Below are 23,115 nucleotides of genomic sequence, written 5' to 3' on the forward strand. Positions count from 1 at the left end.
AAGTGTTTAAAGCTATAAATTTCCCTCTAATTAAGCTGCTTTAGCTGCATCTCACAAATTTTAACTTTTGTGTCTTTATTACCAAAGAGAATACCTAAATTCTCTTTTTATACATTCTTTGACCCAAGAATTATGGGCAAGATTAACATTCTTTGACCCAAGAATTATGGGCAAGATTAATTTCCATATAATTTTCTAGATTTTCTAGATATGTTGTTATGGAAATTTAAGAACCCTGTGGTCAGAGAGCATACTCTGTAGAATTTCAGTCTTCTGAAATTTATTGAGACCTAAGTTGTGGCCCAGCATATGATCTATCAACATTTCATGTACACTTGAAAGGAATGTGTAATTTGCAGCCGCTAGGAGTGGTATTCTTTAAATTCAGTTAAGTTAGTTGATGGTTTTGTTCAAGTATGTATCTTTTTTTTTTTTTTGTCTCTTATTCTTTAAGTTATTGGAAAATGGAGGTTAAACTCCGTGATTGTAGATTTTTCTGTTTCTCCCTTTAGTTTTGTTAGTTTTTACTACATGTGTTCTGAAGATTATTTGGTGTGCATTTAGGAGTATGTCTTCCTACTGAAAGGGTCCTTTTACCATTATGAAACATCATTCTTTATCTTCACCAATACTTTTTTTGAAGTCTGTCAGAAATTGCCTGCTGTTTGCCTGGTGCTTTTTTTTTTTTTTTTTTTTTTAAATCCTTTTTACTTTCAATCAGTATCGTCTTTGTATTTAAAGTGTGTCTCACTGTTTCTGGTCAGAAATCAGTCTTCTTTTGGATCTTTGCTTCTTAGACTTTTTTCTGTGTTTGCTTTCAAGATTTTCTTTGTTTCTTTAGTGTTCAGGAGTTTTCACTACTGTATACCTAAGTATGATGTTCTTTGTATTTATTCTGCTTAGGGTTTGCTGAACTTAGAGGGCCCGTAGGTTGTCCATTTATTTTTCCACACCAAATTTGATATATTTTGTCATACTTTTCTAAAATTTTTTCCTGTCCTGTTTGCTCTTTACTTCTTTTTTAAAATGTATATTTATTGTAGAGAGAACGTGAGCAGGGGAGAGGGGCAGAGAGGGAGAGACAGAGAATCCCAAGCAGGCTCCACACTCAGTGTGGAGAAGGATGCAGGGCTCAATCCCACAACCTTGGGATCATGACCTGAGCTGAAATCAAGAGTTAGATGCTCAAATGACTGAGCCACTCAGATGCCCGTCTTTCTTTTCTTCTTAATAATGACTCACGTTGTCTTGGTTGTTCTGTTAATACTTATTCAACCATGTTTCTCTGTTACAGTTGACATTTTCTATTAATATGGTTTCAAGCTGATTTTCATTTCCAATGAACTGTTATAATTGTGAAGGACATGAGGGCAAGACCAATACCAATTATTCTATCATGGCTGGATGTATAAGATTTCTACTCAAAGTCCACATTCTCAACCACATTAGTAAATTACCTCTATGAGAGGATTCCATATTATAGAAAAAAATGTTAAATGGAAATATGTTCTTAATGTGGAAAAATATCAACAGGGATTAGAGAATGAGAGAGCTGAAAGAGATGGTTGTTAGAGAGTGGGAGGTGAAACACATGATAACAAGATCCTACAGGTATGGATGGCTGAAATAGAATAGTCTAGTAATAGTCTATATTTTGTAGAAAGGGAAAAGAATGACCTGATAGCCACCAGGTCATCTTTGATGGCAAGAACTAGGTGAATGATGATGGAAAATAAGCAAACACCTAACAAAAAAAGAAAAACAGGAAAGCAGGACAGGTAAATTTTGAGAAACTATCATGAGTTTGGTTTTGGATAAATTTAAGATTTTCTAAAAAAATTTTTTGATGTTTTATTTCTTTATTTTTTGAGAGTGAGAGACAGAGCATGAGCAGAGGAGGGACAGAAAGGGACACACAGAATCCAAAGCAGGCTACAGGCTCTGAGCTTCAGCACAGAGCCTGACACAGGGCTCAAACCCACAAGCTGTGTGTGATCATGACCTCAGCTGAAGTTGGATGCTCAACTGACTGAGCTACCCAGGCGGCCCTAAAGTTTTGTTAGGAAAAAAAAAAAAATCTATAGGATATCCAGGGAACTGTCTGAGTAGGCAATTGAAAATACAGATCTGTTGCAAGGAAAAGATGGAGATACAGATCTGGAAGTTATTACCATAAAGATTATTGAAGCAATAGTACTGGATGAACTAATCTAAGAAGAACAAATACCTGTAGAAGAGAGATCTAAGGTAGAAACTAACCTAGGGAATCCCAATATGTTATAGGTAGGCAGACAAGAATACTAAGAATGGATGTTCAAAGAAGTAAAAGGCAATATAAAGAGGCAATGTGCTTTAGCAGTTAAGGGCATGGACTCTTGAGTCAGTTCAAATCCCAGCTGTTATACTTATAAAGCTACATGACCATGAGAAAAATTATTTAACCCATCCGTGCCTGTTTTCTATAAAATACAGTGATAAATACTGGCACCTTCCTAATGAGAAACGATCACAATAGCTCTAGAGGCTCATTCTGCCTCCAATCTCCTGTCCTCTCAAACTTTTAGTAGCAGAAAAGGCGGCTGGATCAACAAATTTGAGCTAGCTTAAGAGAGGAACAGAAAGGTTCCCCCTCTCTAACAAGGCTACTCCATCTACAAATAAGTTTCCATTAGTGCACAGCTACATAAATATTCCCTATCTCGGCCCAATAATAAATATGTAGACTCTTATGGAGGCAGGGTTCCTTTCCACTGGAACTTTGAACACAGTATATGCAGACTATGCCTAAGCTGTGTAGGACCAGAGAGTTTGAGGGATTGTGTGCCCTCTACTACTGCCCTCTCTGTTAACTTTTCCTCAATAAACTATCTTACATCTATCTCGTGGTACTACAGTATTGTGTTGCATGACCTCCTTGAAAGATATTTCCTCATAGGTTGTTGCTATCCTTTTTCCTCTTTACAAATATAATAATACTTGTAAAGTGTCTACAACATTACCTGGCATATGCATAATAGTATGTATTATGTAAAGATCAGCTATTTGTTTCTAAAAGGAGAATCAGGAAAGACTGGCAGTGTTCTGGAGTCAAAGAGATAACAATACAAAATATCAAAATAAAGAATGAAAATAGGACACTGGGTATGGCAACAGAGTAGTAAAAGTCAGATTGTATTAGTTTAAGGATTGGGTTGGAAGTAAAGAGTAAAACAGTGAATACAAACTATTTTTTCTAAGAAATTTGGAGGCAAAAAAAAGATAAAGTACATTGGTTAGCACTTTTTTTGCTTGCAAGCGACAGAAATCCAATTTGAACTAGCTTTATAAAAGGGCTTACTATAAGAATATTTTGATGTCTCAATAATGTGGCTGAGTCTCAAAATCATGTGAAACCAAGATCTTCAGTTATTCTTTTTCTTGTTCCTTTTGGTAGGTTTGTTTCATTTTTCCTCCTCTTTTCTCCAGACTAGTTGCATTGCTGCTTTGGCCCACGTGGTAGGAAAGATGGCTATAAAGAGCTCGGGAGTCTTGTATTTTATCGTTCAGGCATGCAGTGGAATTTGTTTGCAGTTTCAGCTTCAAAATTCTTTTTTTTTTTAAATTTTATTTATTTTGAGAGAGAGGGAGAGAGACAGACAGACAGATAGGCAGACAGACAATGAACAGGGGAGGGGCAGAGAGAGAAAGGGAGACAGAGACTCCCAAGCAGGCTCTGCACTGTCAGAGCAAAGCCCACTGTGGGGCACGATCTCACAAAGTGTGAGATCATGACCTGAGACAAAATCAAGATTCAGAGGCTTAACCAAATGAGCCACCTAGGCGTTCCTCAGCTTCAAAATTCTTAAGGAAGGACCCTGACCCTGCTTAAACTAAGTAGCCAGGGATGAATGAATCAACAGTATCCAGGGATACATAAAGGAAATTGAGGGAGATTGGACCTGATGATCTCCTATGAAATAAGTGGCTAACTTATTTCTTTAGAGTATAGGAGATGTAGTAAAGGGGGTAGTTGAAAATATAAATATTAATATACCTGTCAAGAGGAAGAGGAAGGAAGGTAGGAGGAAAAGGTTAAAGTTTGTCAAAAATAAGAGTCCAGCTCAGACTGGAAACTAAATTAATGAAGGTGTCAGATGTACAACGTGACTACACAGTAATGCTCACTAGTCCATGAACAAGAGTTCATAAGGCACATGGTAGAAACTTGGGGGAAAGGGAAATAAGGGTGCTGGCTAAAAAGACTGAATTAGTAATTTAACTCTTAGAGTCAAATCACTAGTAGGTAGAAGTAACAAGATAAACTTTATTCGATTCCTGACAAGTAATTACAAATTCTCAATTAGTGTTATTCAAGTGGTACTGTCAACGTTAATGGCTTTAATGTTTACCTGTTAGAAAAAATTAACCCATATTCTTTTCTAAGGACACATTCTAACATTCTAAGGATAAAAATATTTGGTCTAGGGGCGCCTGGGTGGCGCAGTCGGTTAAGCGTCCGACTTCAGCCAGGTCACGATCTCGCGGTCCGTGAGTTCGAGCCCCGCGTCAGGCTCTGGGCTGATGGCTCGGAGCCTGGAGCCTGTTTCCGATTCTGTGTCTCCCTCTCTCTCTCTGCCCCTCCCCCGTTCATGCTCTGTCTCTCTCTGTCCCAAAAATAAAAAAAAAAAAAATATTTGGTCTAGGGGCGCCTGGGTGGCGCAGTCGGTTGAGCGTCCGACTTCAGCCAGGTCACGATCTCACGATCCGTGAGTTCGAGCCCCGCGTCAGGCTCTGGGCTGATGGCTCGGAGCCTGGAGCCTGCTTCCGGTTCTGTGTCTCCCTCTCTCTCTGCCCCTCCCCCGTTCATGCTCTGTCTCTCTCTGTCCCAAAAATAAATAAAAAACGTTGAGAAAAAAAATTTAAAAAAAAATATATTTGGTCTAATCTTGAGAGGTTTTTAAATTTGAGGGTTTAAATATGTCTTCGTAATTTTGCTCCATTATTTTTATTCTACCATAAAGCTGGCCGTGTATAAATAGGGTCACTAACCCCAACTCCATCTCATGAGACTTAGAAAATCAGTTTATTTGGAACACATTCTTGTGTCATTATGTTAAATAATTCCACTTGTAAAACAGGAATAATAGTATATACCTCATAAAATAAGATTATGTGAATTTAATGAGTTGACAAATAGAAAGTGCCTAGAATAGTGACTAATAAATGGCAAATACTCAACAAAAGCCAGTCTTATTAGTACAATTATGAACCTGTGGCAGAAGGACTTTTTAATTCATATTACTTATTTGGAAAATAAAGTTGATTAAGTGTCCAACTCTTGATCTCAGGGTCATTGATCTCAGGTGTTGATCTCAGGGTCATTAGTTCAAGCCCCACACTGGGCTCCACACTGGATGTGGAGCCTATTAAATAAACAAATAAATAAATAAAACAAAAATAAAGTATTACTAGAACAATAAGCAAACAATATGGTAATCTAAATTGAAAATATAAATGATTTAATGTCCTTATTAAGCATTTTAGCAGTGATTTTTACATAAAAAACAAAGACAAGGAAAGTAGCAAGTTTAAACCAAAAATGAGTAATGAATTAACTTCCGCAAAAAGAAAAAGCTTTCGAAGAACTTTAAATATACTGAAATATAAATTTATTCAAAAGCAATAAAATAACAGCTTCTATGAAGTATGAGCTACATGTAATAAATACAGTACCAAAAATCTCATTTTTCATCATATCAACATCTTCTTTTAATTACAACTTTTCTCCCTGGAATATTAAAAAAAAAAAAGATTAGTTTTTGAAATATTCTTATATTAATTTAGTATTAATGTCCACTATAATAATCAGGAACATAATTTAAAGCAAGAGTGGGAAATGCTTACTCAATTAAACATGAATCAGAAAAAGTGAAAAATGGACCACATGAAATGTAAAAAGCAAATAATTCTGGTTGGGGGGGCATTGGGAGGGAGTGCAAAGTTTAAATTGATTTAAAAAACAAAAACAGAGGACACAATAAAAATAAAATATTTAGACACTGGTGTCACATTATGGTTTGAGGGCACAGTAAGGAAGATAGAGGAAGGGCTGCATGAAAAAAGTCAGTGAAAAAGAGGGAAGAGAAAAAAAAGGAAAATGACAAGAGAAATATTTGCATCAAAAAAGAGCACAACATACAGAAGTAGAAAAATACTGGGAAAAGGCCCAGAAGATTCTAAAAATACAAGTCAAATACTCTTGTCACACCTTGGTCTTTACTTAGGCCAGGGATTTGAAAATGTTATTACGTCTCTGGTATTGCCTGTAATCTTGCTTCACCTTGCTTTTATCCATCCCTGTTTTCCCGATAGCTGACTTTCTCAATTTTTGTTTTTCATCTTATTGCATGGCATATGGACCATATTTGCAAATGACTTTTCCTTTTTGGAAATAAGATGATTATAAACAATACTTCTTACAACTTCATAATAAGCTGTGAATTACCTAATTAATCAGTATTCACAGCACAGTATTCCACTGTTCAGATCTAAAACAGGAGTTTTTAACTTGGTATCTGTGAACTCCTTGATAATATGTTCAAAATTTTGTGTATGTGTAATTTTTTGTGTGACTTATGAAGGTTTTGTCACCAGAAAACTGCTGTGTTAGAGGCTTTATGGTGAATGAACTGCCAACATAGTTAACTGTTAGGAAAATCAGTATTTGGGCTATAACATAAGTAAAAGAGATAACTAACACTTATTAAGTACTTCTCACATAGTTATTTCTAGTTTTTTTCTGCTGTATCAATGGACTTTAAAACTGCACTCTCTGGAGCACAGCTGGATTAAGGCCAACTGATGCCCTCAACACAACCCAACAATGATGCCCCCTCTCACCTTTTTATTGCTTAGAATAAAGAGCTTAAGGATTCTTCACACAAATCAGAGCATGACTTAAATGCCAGCTGGTGTCACTCTCTACAAAAGCGAAACTCACACCATAAGTCAGAAACAAATGTAATTTCTTGATGACACCTTCAAACCAAATTTAAACCTAAGGCACTCACTATACCAAAGAAAAAGATAGTTTAACAGTGCACATACATTAAACTGCAACATGGCAGATAAAGACAATTACAAAACAATCTACTACACTCAAGTGTGGCAGTGAAAGAGTTAAGGGCATGATAGCTAGGGCAAAACACTGTGGTACTCCCTTTCCCTTGGTGCCCTAATCTCAGGCTTATGTTCCTTAAAGATTAATCCAGGCCTGCTCTGAACTCTTTGCATAAGCAGACATGTAAGAGGGTGAGCAAGTAACTGGGCAAAGGTCATCCACAATCTACTTTTATTCAGATAAATTAGCTTTGTATCTGATTGACATATTTGGGTTTCTTTATAACATTCTGTTTAACAGTTTCGTTGGCTTAAAAAAAGGTTAAAATTTCTGCTTTTATACCAGAGACAAATGCAGTGTTATACTTTAGTGTGGGTGAGGTGAGCTAAGGACAAGAAATAGCCTGTAGATCAAGGTTCTACAACCCAATTTAAAATATGTTAAGTTTTACAAATTTTACACTTATTAATGCAATGTACATGTAAATGATCATGAAGTTAGACAATAAAACCATAGTAAGTCAAAGTTTCTTTCAATAGTAGCAGTCCTTGCTCTGAATTTTCTCACCTTCCATTAAAAGAAAAAAAAAAAGGAGTCCCTACAGAGAAAGTATTGGGAAGATGTCTTCAGGTACCTTTCCCTTAAGTTTAAGGTATAACGGCAAGTGATGGCCATCTAAGAACTGAGTAAAACCCACAGATGAGCATTTGTCAAGCATTTGTCCCAGCATGGGTCCCACAGAAGTACAGAATAGAGTTCTGAGCAACCCAAAGAACCAGCCCCTTCTTTTCAAGACAAAATTAAACCAACACAGGTAATGCAATTGAGTCTCATGAGCTATGAGGCCCAGGTGAGATTATGTTAAGGCTACTGACTATGGTTAATGCATTTAAAACTCAGTAGAGCATCACTAGCAATGAACAAAGCTATAATGTGAACAGAATTTAACTTTGGCTGGATTTTCTTAAAAAACTGGCTATAGTATTTTGCATATTTTATTTTATTTTATTAGTATTTTGCATGTTTTAATTTGGCTCTGAGCTTCCATTAACACAGAATAGGTAAAATGAATTATTCAAAGGCATCTATTTATTCCAATGACCTATAGACTAAGATATTCTATCAATCAGTTGTGTAGTAACTTTTAAGTCCTAACCTCTTAATCTCTAATTTACTAAGCAGTTGCAAGACCAAACTATGTAATTAAACAGTACTGAAGACAATAGAAACACAACTATGAAATTAGTATATCAACAGTGGTTAAGAACAAAGCCTCATCTATATAATGGGGATAATAATAGTACCCCCTAGCACCTAGCCACCAATTGGGTGGCTCAATTGATTAAGAGTCAGATTCTTGATTTTGGCTCAGCTGATGATCTCACAGTTCTGGAGTTAGAGCCCCATGTCCAGCATTGGGCTCCACACTGACAGTGTGGAGCCTGCTTGGGATTCTCTCTCTCCCTCTCTGCCCGTTCCCCCACTCTCTCTCTCAAAAATAAATAAATTTTTTTTAAAAATTAAAAAAATAATAGTACCCCCTACAATAGAAGAAGTATTTGGTACTATTTGGGTAATAATAGTACCAATCAATAAAGATTAAATGAGCCAATTTATGTAAAGCAAATAGTACCTGCATATAGTACTAATGCTTGTGTATTACTATGATTACAATTTGTCACTGTACTAATCAAGTTTATTCTAAATAAATCAAGGTCTATTTGACCAGAAATAGACTGTTGCACATCTAGGACTCGAAGGGCCACTGGAGTGGAGCAGAGTTCTTAAAAAAGGAAGCAGTGTTTCCCACTAGGGAACATTATGAAAACTCATGACAGTTCTTTTTGGTTGTCACTATGATGGGAAGAAAGGGACATCGTCTTGCTGGCATGTAATAAGGACAAAAGATGCCAGATATACTTACTTGCAGGGCCATTTCAACCAACAAAACCATCTGCCTGGTAATCCTGCTAGACTTCCCTAGTCCATTTATATTTTCCCATTCTCCAAGATAACTATTTCATATACCTTTCCTGTTCTTAAACCTCCAATACCTTACCCTGCCATAACTCATAACCTCACTAAGAAAACCTTCACTAAGAAAATACAGGCAATCAATCAATCAAGAAATTGCTCCCTTCTCACCAAATCTTTCCATGTGTTTCTGTACGCATATATTTTGCTTTCTTTCCCACTACAGTGGATGAACTCTTATCCAAGGCCAATTCTTCTCTGCTGGAGTCTATCTCCTTCAGCCTACCTTAAGAATTTTACTCCTTCCACTCTGTGTCTTGAATTATCAGCTTCCCTGTCTACCAGATCATTCCCACCAGTCAAATGCTGTTTATCTCATATTCTAAAAGCAAACAAACAAAACAAAAAACTCTTTCTTGACTATTTCCCTCATTTCTTTACATCAAAAGAGTTGCCTGTTTTTGGTGTTTGCATTTCTTCTCCTATTCTCCGCTGATCACACTCTAATCAGGCTTTATCCCCACTATTACCATGAAGCTGTTCTCATAAATGTCATCAACAGCCTGCATTTTACCAAATATATCAACTATTATTCCTCACTTTATTTAGCAACGTTTGATATCAGTCTCTTTTCTGAAACATGTGATGTTATGTTTTCCTTATTTTTTCTCCTGTCTCACTGTTTAAATCTCAGCTTTATTGGATACTCAACTTCTTGAATGCTAAAAGTAACTTAGCTTTACTAAATTAGGCTTAATTTCGGGGCTTCTTTTTTCTACTCCCACTCATTCCCTTGACTTAACAAGCATTATGGCTTTAACAACCATCTACATGCTGAGCTAAAAATTTAACTTTAGTCTCATTAGCCCAATCATTCATTTGTCACCTTCAGTTCGACATCTAATAGAAACCTCAAATTTAATATATCTAAAGTCAAACTTTTGATCTAAGAGGTTTCCAAATCTGCTCATCAACTAGTATTCGCCAACTCAGTGAAAGCTCACTTACTCTGGCCAAAATCTTTGCAGTCTTCTGGACTCTTATTTCACTCAAAACCTACATTAAATCCTGTTGGCTCTACCTTCAGAATATATCCAGATATGGAACCATTCGCAACACTTCCACATCTATCCTCCTGCCTACCCCAAATTGTCTCTTGCCTGGATTATTACAAGATCCACCTATACAAGATCCACCTACAGATACAAGACTATCCGCCTAGATAGTCTCTGCTCTTGTTCCTTTATCATCCATTCTTCATAAAACAGCCAGAGTGACCCTTTAAAAACATAAATCAGATAACTGCCATTTCCCTATGCAGAACCCTCCAATGGTTTCCCATCACACTTCAAATAAAATCCAAAGTTCTTGCAGGAGCTACAAGACTATTAGAGCACCCTCACCCCCCACCTTACAACCCAACCCCTAACTAACATCATCTATCTCCTACTACTTTCCCTTTTGTTTACACCAAACCAGCAATATCCCTCCTAGCTGGTTTTTGTACATGCCAGACACGTTACCACCTCAGGACTTTAGTACCTGTTGTTCCCTTTCCTCCACTGCCCTTCCTCCAGATATTGGGATTTCTTCCTACTTATTATAGGACTCTGATTAAATGTCACTTTAAAAAAAAAAAAGCTTATTTATTTTGAGAGAGCGAGTGAGCACACAAGCGGGGAAGGGACAGAGGAGAGGGAGAGAATCCCAGGTAGGCTCCACGCCATCAACACAGAAGCCGTAGTGGGGCTCAAATTCACGAACTGTGAGATCATGACCTGAGCCAAAATTAAGAGGTGGATGCTTAATCAACTGAGCCACCCAGGCGCCCCCAAATGTCACCTTCTTGAGAGGCCTTCCCTGACCACCTTATCTAAAACAGTACTCCCATCACATTGTATGCTCTTATTTCCACCTAGCATTAGAGCATATATCTATTTACTTGTTTACTGAAAGTTTCCCCACAAAAATGTAAACTCTGTTTGGACGGGGTCTTGGCCAGTTTTGCTTATTTCTATAATTCCAGTGCCTGGTATATAATAGATGCTCAATAAATAATCAAATGGCTGAATAAAGGATATAAAGTAAACACAAATGTAGTTTTAAAAGGCTAGACGAAAACTAATTTCATCAGGCATTATACACAATTGCCTTGTTTACTATACCATCTGACTTGCTATATACTTGAGGTTTCATGTGAAAATTTTATTTTACCAATAAGAATATTATTTATATCGCTTTCTGCTTATAAGTAGTAAATTAAGCTCCTTTCAAAGTAGAGAAATGAAAAGAAGCTCTAATAGTTTTTGTCTTAGATCCATTCTAAAAATGCTTAAAAAAATTTTTAGGCCACCAATTCTATTTTGAAAGTGAAGCCAATGGGCATTTGAAAAAAGCTGGATTTCTCTGGAAGAGATTCTTTATTTCTATATGCAAGTTATAGATCAAATGCTTATAAAACTTTTGAGTGTCTGCAGGGTCTGTGTAGTAGGGATATAATTACCTATTCAGTATGATATACACAGAATAATGGAAGTAGATAAATTATGTAAATGAGATACTCTGCCACTGTGGAAGTCAATGACTAAAACAAAGGTCCCCTTAATAATTTTTACTAGAATGTTTCCAGAAGTCTAGAAACACAACTAATTTTGGAACTCCAAAAACATTTTCTAGTATTGCTGACACTTGAATAACATGGGCTGACCTTTGAATAACACAGGTTTGAAATGCATAGGTCCACTTACATGGCTAATTTTTTTCAATAAATATATTGAAAAATTTTTTGGAGACATGCAACAATTTGAAAAAAACTTATGGAAGAGCCTCACAGCCTAGAAATATCAAAAAATTAAGAGAAAGGTATGTCATAAATGCATAAAACATATGAAGACACTAGTCTATTTTTCATTTACTACCATAACATACACACAAATCTATTATAAAAAGTTAAGGTTTATCAAAACGTATGCACACACAGATTGTATATGGTGCCATCTGCAGTTGAAATGTAAACAAATGTAAAGATGTGGTATTAAATAACTGTATAAAATTAAATGTAGTACTGTAATAATTTCGTAGCCACCACCTGTGGCTATTGTGGTGAGTTCAAGTGTTGTATTGCTTAAAACACTGTGTGACGTTTATCATCTCCATGTGAGCAGTTCATCTCTCCACTAAATTGTGTATCACAATAAAAAAGTGACCTCTTGCAGTTCTCACATATTTTTCATGGTGTTTAGTGCAATACCATACACTTTGAATAACATCACGGAACCCATATGAGGTGCAGCTAGTGATGTTGGAAGAGCTCCCAAGAAGCAGAGAAAAGTCATGACATTACAAGATAAAATTGAACTGCTTGGTATGTACTGGAGACTGAAGTCTGCAGCTGTGGCTGCCTGCCATTTCAAGATAAATGAATCCAGTGTAAGGACCATTGTGAAAAAAGAAAAGGAAATTTGTGAAACCATAGCTGCAGTTATGCTAGCAGGTATGAAAACCTTGTACTTTTTATCTTGTGTTTTTGAAAATGCAACTTTTATGTGAGTGTAAGATTGCTCTAAGAAAGACATGCCTATAGACTCTACTATGATTTGAGAAAAAGCAAAGTCATTATATGACAACATAGGACAAAGGAAAGATAAGGATCTAAAGCTGGAGAATTTAATGTCAGCAAAGGATGGTTTGTTAATTTTAGAAATAGGTTTTGCTGAAAAAATGTTGAGGTACAGCCACAGCAATTTCTTACTTGACACATCTCCAAAGGCAAGAGAATTAAAAGCAAAAATGAACTATTGAAACCTCACCAAGATAAAAAGCATCTGCGCTGCAAAGGAAACAATCAACACAACTAAAAGGCAACTGATGGAATGGGAAAAGATATTTGCAAATGACGTATCGGATAAAGGCCTAGTATCCAAAACCTATAAAGAACTCACCAAACTCCACACCCAAAAAAACCCAAATAATCCAGTGAAGAAATGGGCAGAAGACACGAATAGACACTTTTCTAAAGAAGACATCTAGATGGCCCAAAGACGCATGAAAAGATGCTCAATGTCACTCCTCATCAGGGAAATACAAATCAAAACCACACTGAGATACCACCTCATGCTGGTCAGAGTGGCTAAAATGAACAACTCAGGAGACTATAGATGCTGGAGAGGATGTGGAGAAAAGGGAACCCTCTTGCACTGTTGGTGGGAATGCCAACTGGTGCAGCAGCTCTGGAAAAGTGTGGAGGTTCCCCCAAAAATTAAAAATAGAACTACCCTATGACCCAGTAATAGGACTGCTAGGAATTTGCCCAAGGGATACAGGAGTGCTGATGCATAGGGGCACTTGTACCCCAATGTTTATAGCAGTGCTTTCAACAATAGCCAAATTATGGAAAGAGCCCAAATGTCCATCAACTGACGAATGGATAAAGAAGATGTGTTTTATATATACAATGGACTACTGCTTGGAAATGAGAAAGAATGAAATCTGGCCATTTGCAGCAATGTGGATGGAACTGGAGGGTATTATGCTAAGTGAAATAAGTCAGGCAGAGAAAGATACCATATGTTTTCACTCATATGTGGATCTTGGGAAACAACAGAAGACCATGGCAGAGGGGAAGGGGGGGGAAGAAAAAGTTACAGAAAGGGAGGGAGGCAGGCAAACCATAAGAGATTCTTGGATACTGAGAACAAACTGAGGGTTGATGGGGGGGTGGGGGAGAGGGGAAAGTGGGTGATGGGCATTGAGGAGGGCACTTGTTGGGATGAGCACTGGGTGTTGTATGGAAACCAAGTTGACAAATTATATTAAAAATTTTTTTTAAATTTGCAATTCAAGAAAATCCTAATTTAAACTCTATGGTAAACCTGTAACATCAACTATTAAAGAGTACATTGTTTAAAAAAAAAAAATGTTGAGCTAACAGAGAAGCAGCTTCTGCTGACCAAGAAACAGCAGACAGTTCCCAAACACCATTACGAAAATCACTGAGGAGAAAGGGTATCTGCCTGAATGGGTTTTTAATACAGACAAAAATGCCTCCAAAGACATTTAGTTGTATGACATGGGCCTTCTAGGGTATGGACACTGAAATTAAAGCAAATAGTTGAAGAACAATTGGTATTGTCTAAAATATTTTGAAAGAAATGCAAAAGCAAAAAAAAAAAAAAAAAAAAAAAAAATCACCCAGAAATGCTGATGTATTTTCATGAAGTTACACGAAATGTGCCTGCCTCTCCTGCCTCCCCTTCCACCTCCTCCACCCCTCTGCCTCTGCCATCCTTCAGACAGCAATAATAATAATGGCTGTATAGTTAATAAATCGAACTGTTGTGTATGTGTATTTTCATGTTAAATAATAATGTATGACAAGAACTGTAAGAGATGTTTCTGTGTCATCCTCAGCATCATCTAAGTACTGACCATGTAGAACATCATGTGCAAGATGTATATGGAAGTAGGCAGACTATCCTTACATAGGTATAAGGTAAGTAGTATTTAATATAAACTTAATAATGTGTTACTTTTCTGTTTTATAACTTTGCTTTCAAATAACATTACCATAGGGTGTGTCCCTCTCTCTAGTAAATGAAGAAGGTGCAGAGCAGCCCATCATCACAGGTAAGTAGTTTTTAAAAAAAATAGAACACTGCTTCCAACAGTATATAATGAATATGGCTAGAATGAAATTTTATGATTCATTAGTGTAGAGGCTAGGCTACCATAAAGCATTCATATTACTTCTGCTTCCTTATCAATGTATGAATTATTAACCTATAAATAAATATGAATTTTTTTCATATTATCTTTTCATTTTTTATATTTAGTGTTAGTTATACATATATAACACCAACAGTGTTTTGTATAAGACAATATTGATGTGGGTACTGACAGATAATTCATCTTGTAAAACATGATATAACTTACATTATCAGTAAATACAATACAGTACTATAAATGTATTTTCCCTTATGATTTTCTTAACATTTTCTCTAGCTTACTTTATTGTATACATATAACATACAAAATATGTGTTAAACTGTTTAGGTTATGAGTAAGGCTTCCAGTAAACCAGCTATTACCAGTTAAGTTTGGGGGGAGTCAAAAGTTATATATGAATTTTTAGCTGCACTGGGGTGTCAGTGCCCCTAACCCCTGCACTGTTCAAGGGTCAAGTTTATTCTAGAGTTCAAAATACTTTCCTAATATGAAATAGACTTAGTACTTTAATGAAATATAAAGATTATATTTAATCATATGTATAGGCTATTTTAATCAAAATTAATTTTCAATGCTAAATTTTCAACCCTACTTACAATGGAATTTTTTGACCTTTCAGTATTTATGTATCACTTAATGGCATGCTTCATTTAAATACATGGATTTTTTTTTTTTACAAACAATAAAATGATATTCATTAGAGACAAATTATTATAACTTCTAATGAAAGACATACATACCTGAGGTATACCAGCACCTGTTTGCATAGAAGACTTTTTTAATAGTCTCACTTCTTTGTTTATATATCTTAGCATTCCACTAAGAGTACTGAAGTCATTACTTTCAGAACTATCATCTTCTATGTCATATGTGAGAGGTTTAAATGAGTCTGGCTGGGTATAAGTCAGATCCTTCTGGCTTTCTTCTAATGTTGATGACTGTTCTAATTGCATTTTTTTTAAGTCTTGTAGTAATTCTTCAGAAAGATCTTCATTACTACCAGTTTTGACACTAAGGTCACTGGCACTAATTGAGCGACGTAGTTTTCTACACTTGAAAAAAGCTGCATGAGAATGTTTAGCAAATTTTGGATCTTGAATGGCAGGCATAATTTCTGTTGCAGATGTAAGCAGGGCTGGTAGAAACTTGATGTCTTCTGCCCTTTCACGTCCAGAAATTTTGGCTTGTAATCTGGTTAATTCTGATTCCTGTAGAAAAATACGTACACAGTAGGTGTTCAATACATTTTTGTTAAATGAATAAACTACTTAAATGATCTCTAAGAATCTATGATTTTTTAAGTCAACCTTCTGCCCAGAACACAAATTCCTTTCATAACAAACCATGAGAGTTTTCCAAACTCTGTTTAAACCCTTCATTTTGGGAAAATTACCTATGTTCACTTGAAATATGTTAAAACTACACTAAGAAACTCCATGAAAACTAGATTTTCCTTATACAAATGTTATAGTAACAGTATAGGGAACAGACACACAGTAACAGGGAAAATATAAAGAAAAAGGAATCCAATTGTATCACTAAAGAAAGCAGCAAACTGTGAGAAGAGAGGGACAGAAAAGAACTACAATAACAAAATGGTGCTAAGTACATACTTATCAATAATTACTTTGAATGTAAATGGAATAAATGCTCCAATCAAAAGCCAGAGTGAAGACTGACACAGAATGGATAAAAAAGCAAGACCTATCTGTATAAGCTGCCTAAAAGATACTCATTTCAGACCAAACAACACATAAAGGTTGAAAGTGAAGGGAGGGAAAAGCATTTATAATGCAAATGTAAATGAAAAGAAAGCCAGGGGAGCAATACTTCTATGGGATAAAACAGACTGTAAAACAATGACCATAACAAGAGACAAAAAAAGGACACTACATAATCATAAAGGGAACAATCCAACAAGAAGATATAACAACTGTAAGTATTTATGTACCCAATGTGATAGCACCCAAATCCATAAAGTAGTTACTAACAAGCATAAAGGTAGTAACTGATAGTAATATAGTAATAGTAGAAGACTTAAATTTTTTTTTTAATATTTTATTTATTTTTGAAAGAGAGAGAGAAACAGTGCGAGTGGGGGAGGGGGCGGGGAGAGAGGGAGACAGAATCCAAAGCAGGATTCAGGCTCTGAGCTGGCAGCACAGAGCCCAAAATGGGGCTCGAACCCACAAATGGTGAGATCATGACCTGAGCCCGAAGTCAGACACTCAACCAACTGAGCCACCCAGGCACCCCAGTAGAGGACTTTAATACCCACTTACATCAATGGATAGATCATTCAAACAGAAAATCAACAAGGAAGCTAGTTTTGAATGATACAGTGGACCAGGTGGATCTAAGATATATTCAGAACATCCCATTCTAAAATAGGATACACAATTTTTTTAAAATTTTTTAATGTTTATTTATTTTTGAGAGAGAGAGACAGAGCATGAGTGGGGAGGGGCAGAGAGAGAGGAGACACAGAATCTAAAGCAGGCTCCAGGCTCTGAGCTGTCACTACAGAGCTTAATGTGGGGCTCGAACCCATGAACCATGAGATTATGACCTGAGCCGACATAGACACTTAACTGACTGAGCCACCCAGGTGCTCCAGGATGCATTCTTTTAGGTGCACAGGGAGCATTCTCCAGAATAGATCACATTAGGCCACAAAACAAGTCTCAAAAGATTGAAAATGACTGAAGTCATACCATGGATCTTTTCTGAACACAATGCTATGAAACTAGAAATCAAACCATAAGAAAATCTGGAAAGAACACAAATACATGGAGGTTAAATAACATGCTATTAAACAATGAATGGGGGAACCAAGAAATCCAGAAGAAATTCTAAAAAAAATGGGGAAAAATGAAAACGAAAACACAGTGGTCCAAAATCTTTGGGATACAGCAAAAGCAGTTCTCAAAATGAAGTTATAGCAATAAGGGCTTACCTCAAGAAGCAAGAAAAATCTCAAATAAACAATCTGCTTACATCTAAAGGAGCTAGAAAAAAAAAAAAAACAAAACCCAAAGCCAACAGAAGGAAGAAAATAATAAAGATTAAAACAGAAATAAATAGAAACAAAAAAAATTGGAAGTGATCAATGAAACAGGAGCTGGTTCTTTGAAAAGATCAACAAAATTGAGAAACCATTCAACAGACCAATAAAAAAAAAATTGAGAGGGAGAGAGAGGATTAAAATAAACAACATCAGAAATGAAAGAGAAGAAAGAACAGCTGACACCATAGAAATACAAAGGATTATAAGAGAATATTATGAAAAATCATATGCCAACAAACTGGACAACCTAGAAGAAATGGAGAACTTCCTAGAAACACATAACCTCCCAAAACTCAATCTATAAGAAATAGAAAATTTGAGCAGACTGATTACCAGTAATCCAATAACTCCAAAAGTCCAGGACAAGATGGCTTCACAGGTGAATTCCACCAAACATTTAAAGAAGAGTTAACACCTCTTCTCAAACTATTCCAAAAAATACAAAAGGAAGGAAAACTTCCAAATTCATTCTATGAAGCCAGCACTACCCTGATACCAAAACCAGACAAAGACACTACAACAAAAGAGAAATACAGGTCCATATCAATGATGAACTTAAGATGCAAAAATCCTCAACAAAATATTAAATACAAACTGAATCTAACAATACATTAAAAAAAAAGCATTCACCACGATAAAGTTGGATTTATTCCAGGGATGCAAGGGTGGTTTGTTATTCACAAATCAATGTGATACATATCAACTCTAGAAAGGATAAGAACCATATGATCATTTCAAGAGACAAGGAAAAAGCCTTTGACAAAGTACAACATCCATTCATGATAGAAACTCTTAACAAAGTAGGTTTAGAGGGAACATAGCTCAACATAATAAGGGCGATACATCAAAAACTCAAAGCTAACATCATACTCCATGGTGAAAAACTGACAACGTGTCCCCTAAGACCAGGAACAAGACAAGATGTCCACTCTCAACACCTTTATTCAACACAGTATTGGAAGTCATAGTCATAGTAATGAGATGAGGAATAAAAGTCATCCAAATTAGTAAGAAAGAAATAACTTTAACTATTTGCACATAACAAGATACTATATAGAGAAAACGTTAAAGACCATGAAAAACCTACTAAAATTGCTAAATGAATTCAGTAAGGTCATAGAATACAAAAGTCAATATTCAGGAATCCACTGCATTGCTACACTACTAATAAAGTAGCAGAAAGAGAAATTAAGAGAACAGTTCCACTTAGAATTGTACGAAAAATAATGAAATGCCTAGGAATAAACTTATCCAAGGAGGTAAAAGACCTGGACTCTGAAAACTATAAATACTGATGAAAAAAAATGAAAATGACACAAAGAAATGGAAATATATTCCATACTCATGGATTAAAAGAATAACTATTGCTAAAATGTCCACACAATCCAAAGATATCTACAGATTTTATGCAATCCTATGAAAATATCAATAGCATTTTTCACTGAACTACAACAAATAATCCTAAAATTTGTATGGAATCAGTAAAGACCTTGAAGAGCCAAAGAAATATGGAAAAAGAACAATAAAACTGGAAGTCTCATAATCTCAGATTCCAAGACATACTACAAAGCTGTAGTATTCAAAACAAGTATGGTACTGGCGCGCGCGCGCACACACACACACACACACACAAACCAAACCCATAGATCAAGTGAACAGAACAGAGAGCCCAGAAATATATCCAAGGTGCCTGGGTAGCTCAGTTGGTTAAGTATCCGATTCTTGGTTTCAGCTCAGGTCATGATCTCGTGGTTCGTGGGCTTGAGCCCAGCTTTGGGCTCCACACTGGGCATGGAGCCTGCTTTGGGGATTCTCACTCTCCCAATCTCTCTACTCCTCCCCTGCTCACACTGTCTCTGGAAGGAAGGAAAGCAGGAAGGCAGGCAAAAATATACCCACAATTATGTGGTCAATTAATCTTCAGATGAAAGAGGCAAGAATATGCAATGGGAAAAAGACAGTCTCTTCAACACACAGTGCTGGGATAACTGGACAGCTACATGCAGAAGAATGAAATTGGACTACTTTATAATACCATACACAAATATAAACTTAAAATGGATTAACGACCTAAATGTGAAACCATAAAAATTCTAGAGGAGAGCACAGGCAGTAATCTTATGACATCAGTTGTGGCACTATTTTTCTAGATATGTCTCCTGAGGCAAGGGAAACAAAAGCAAAAATAAACTATTGGAACCTCATCAAAATAAAAAGCTTCTGCACAGTTAAGGAAACAATCAACAAAACTAAAGGGCAACCTATGAAATGGGAGAAGATACTTACAAATGATATATCTGACAAAGGGTTAGTATCCAAAATATATAAAGAACTTATACAACACCAAAAAAAAACAAATAATCCAATTTAAAAATGGGTGGAAGACATTAACAGACATTTCTCCAAAGAGGACATAGAGATGGCTAACAGACACACTGAAAGATGCTCAACATAAATAACCACCAGGGAAATGCAAATCAAAACCACAATGCAGTATCAGCTCACAATTATGAGAGTGGCTAAAATCAACAGCACAGTAAACAAGTGTTGGCAAGGATGTGGAGAAAAAGGAACCCTCTTGTATTGTTTTTAGGAATGCAAACCAGTGCAGCCACTGTGGAAACAATATGGAGGTTCCTCAAAAAGCCAAAAATAGAACTACACTATGATCCAGCAACTGCACTACTGGGTATTTATCCAAAAATACAAAAACATTAATTCAAAGGGATATATGAACCCCTCTGTTTATTGGAGCATTATTTAAAATAGCCAAAATAAGGAAGCAGCCCAAATGTCCATTGACAGATTAATGGATAAAGATGTGGTATATATTTACAATGGAATACTATTCAGCCATAAATAAGAATGAGATCTTGCCATTTGCAGTGACATAAATGGAGCTAAAGAGTATAATGCTAAGTGAAATAAGTCAGTTAGACAAAGATAAATACCATATGATTACACTCATGTGGAATTTAAGAAACAAATAAACAAGGGGTGCCTGGGTGGCTCAGTTAGTTAAGTGTCCGACTCTTGATTTTGACTCCGGTCATGATCTCATGCTTTGTAAGATCAAGTCCCCATCTGCTGACAGTGCAGAGCCTGCTTGGGATTCTCTCTCTCCCTCTCTCTTTGCACCCGCCCCCCACTCATGCATGTGCAAGCTCTTTCTCTCTCAAAATAAGTAAACGTTTTTTAAAAAAAGAAACTAACAAATAAAATGAGCAAAGGAAAAAAAACAGAAGAGACAGAGATAAACCCAGAAAGACTCTTAACTACAGAGAACAAACTGATGGTTACCAGAGGGGAGGTGGGTGAGTAGATAGGTAAAATAGGTGATGGTGATTAAATATGCTCATCACTTGTAATGAGCACAGGGTAATGAATGGAAGTGTTGAATCACTACATTGTATACCTGAAACTAATATGACACTGTATGTTAACTATACTGGAATTTAAAATAAAATTAAAAAAACGTTAAAAATAAAAAATATAAAAATATATATATTCCATGTAAATGGATATCAAAATCCTAGAGTAGCTCTACTCACATCAGAAAAAACAATATTTAAGCCAAAACTGTAACAAGAGACAAAGAATGTCATTATGTAATGATAAAAGGGTCAATCTGAAAGAATATATTACATAAATATTTATGGTCCTAAAAAACATAGAAGCACCTAAATATATAAAGCTAATATTAACAGACCTGAAGGGAGAAAAAGACAGAAATATAATAATAGTAGAAGACTTAAATACCCCATTGTCATCAATGGATAGATAGATCAAGGCAGAAAAATCAATAAGGAAAAACGACTTGAACTACACATAACACCAAATGGACTTAACAGACATTTGTAGAACATTCCATACAAGGCCTATACACATTCTTCTCAAACATACAAGGAACATTCTCCAAGGGAGACCATGTGGTAGGCCACAATACAAGTCTTACAAGAAAATTGACAATTTACAATTATGTCAGGATTAAAAAAATATGCTACTGAATAGCCAAGAGGCCAGAAAAATTAGAAAAAATTATGTTGAGACAAATGAAAATGGAAATACAACATACCAAAAATTATGGGATACAAAATATGGTATCCCATATGGGATACAGAAAAAATATTTTTAAGAGGTAAGTTAATAGTAATGAACATCTACATTAGGAAACAAGATCTCAAATAACCTAACTTCACACTTTAAGGAACTAGAAAAATAACAAATTAAAGCCCAAAATTAAGAAAAGGGGAAATGACAAAGATCAGAGCAGAAATAGAAACTAAAAAGACAACAGAAAAGATCAATGAAACTGAAAAGAGAGGGCTTTTAAAGTGGTAAAAAATATATATACAAATCTTTAGCTAGATTTACCAAGAAAAAAAGGCCCAAATTAATAAAATTTGAAATGAAAGAGGAGACATTTCAACTGCTACCAGAGAAACACAAAGGATCATTAGAGACTGATACAAAGACTTATATACCAACAAACTGGACAACCTAGAAGAAACAAATTCTACCAAGACAATATGAAGAGAATATCTGAACAAACTAATTAATAGTAAGGAAATTGGATCAGTAATCAAAAACTTCCAAAGAAACAAAAGTCCAGGACCAGATGACTTCACTGGCGGATTCTATCAAACATTAAGGAAGAATTAATTCCAACCCTTCTTAAACTCTTCTAAAAAACAGAAGAGGGAACCCTTCCAAACTCATTTTATGAAGCCAGTGTTACCCTGATGGGAAGCCACAAGAAAAGTGGCCAGTATGCTTGATGAACATAGATACAAAATTCCTCAACAAAATAGCAGAAAAGCCAAATTCCACAATACATTATTAAAAGGATCATACACCATGATCACATGGGATTAATTCCATAGATGCAAGGATGGTTCACTATCTACAAAAAAAATACATATATATAAATCAGTGTGATACACCACATTAACAAAATGAAGGATAAAAATCTTTAAATCATCTCAGTAGATGCAGAGAAAGCATCTGACACAATTCAACATCCTGTAAGACCAGCAGCAAGAAAAGAATACCCACTCACCACTTTTATTCTACACAGTACTGGAAGTCCTACCCAGAGCAATTAGTCAAGAAAAAGACATAAAAGTATCCAAGTTGGAAAGAAGTAAAGCTGTCTATATTTGTAGATGACATGATAATATATACAGAAAACACTAAAAACTATCAAAAAATTGTTAGAATAAATGAATTCAGTGAAGTTGCAGGATACAAA

At 35.7% G+C, this 23,115-nt stretch overlaps 1 protein-coding gene across 8 annotated transcripts in view; it reads right to left on the reverse strand.

Annotated features, from left to right (window-relative positions):
* CCDC18 (coiled-coil domain containing 18) overlaps nt 1-23,115 on the reverse strand; it is a 119,969-nt gene that overhangs the window by 1,616 nt on the left and 95,238 nt on the right. For 7 of the 8 annotated variants that reach the window (XM_058716537.1, XM_058716531.1, XM_058716533.1 and 4 more), the window contains one exon: nt 15,538-16,005. In XM_058716537.1, the coding sequence (XP_058572520.1) occupies nt 15,538-16,005 (468 nt within the window). Of the gene's footprint in view, nt 1-5,625; nt 5,768-15,537; nt 16,006-23,115 lie in introns of those variants that run through there. The other variant, XM_058716536.1, reaches the window with a different exon arrangement.

This window comes from Neofelis nebulosa, chromosome 2 (assembly GCF_028018385.1).
Source record: "Neofelis nebulosa isolate mNeoNeb1 chromosome 2, mNeoNeb1.pri, whole genome shotgun sequence".
Classification (NCBI taxonomy): Eukaryota; Metazoa; Chordata; class Mammalia; order Carnivora; family Felidae; genus Neofelis; species Neofelis nebulosa.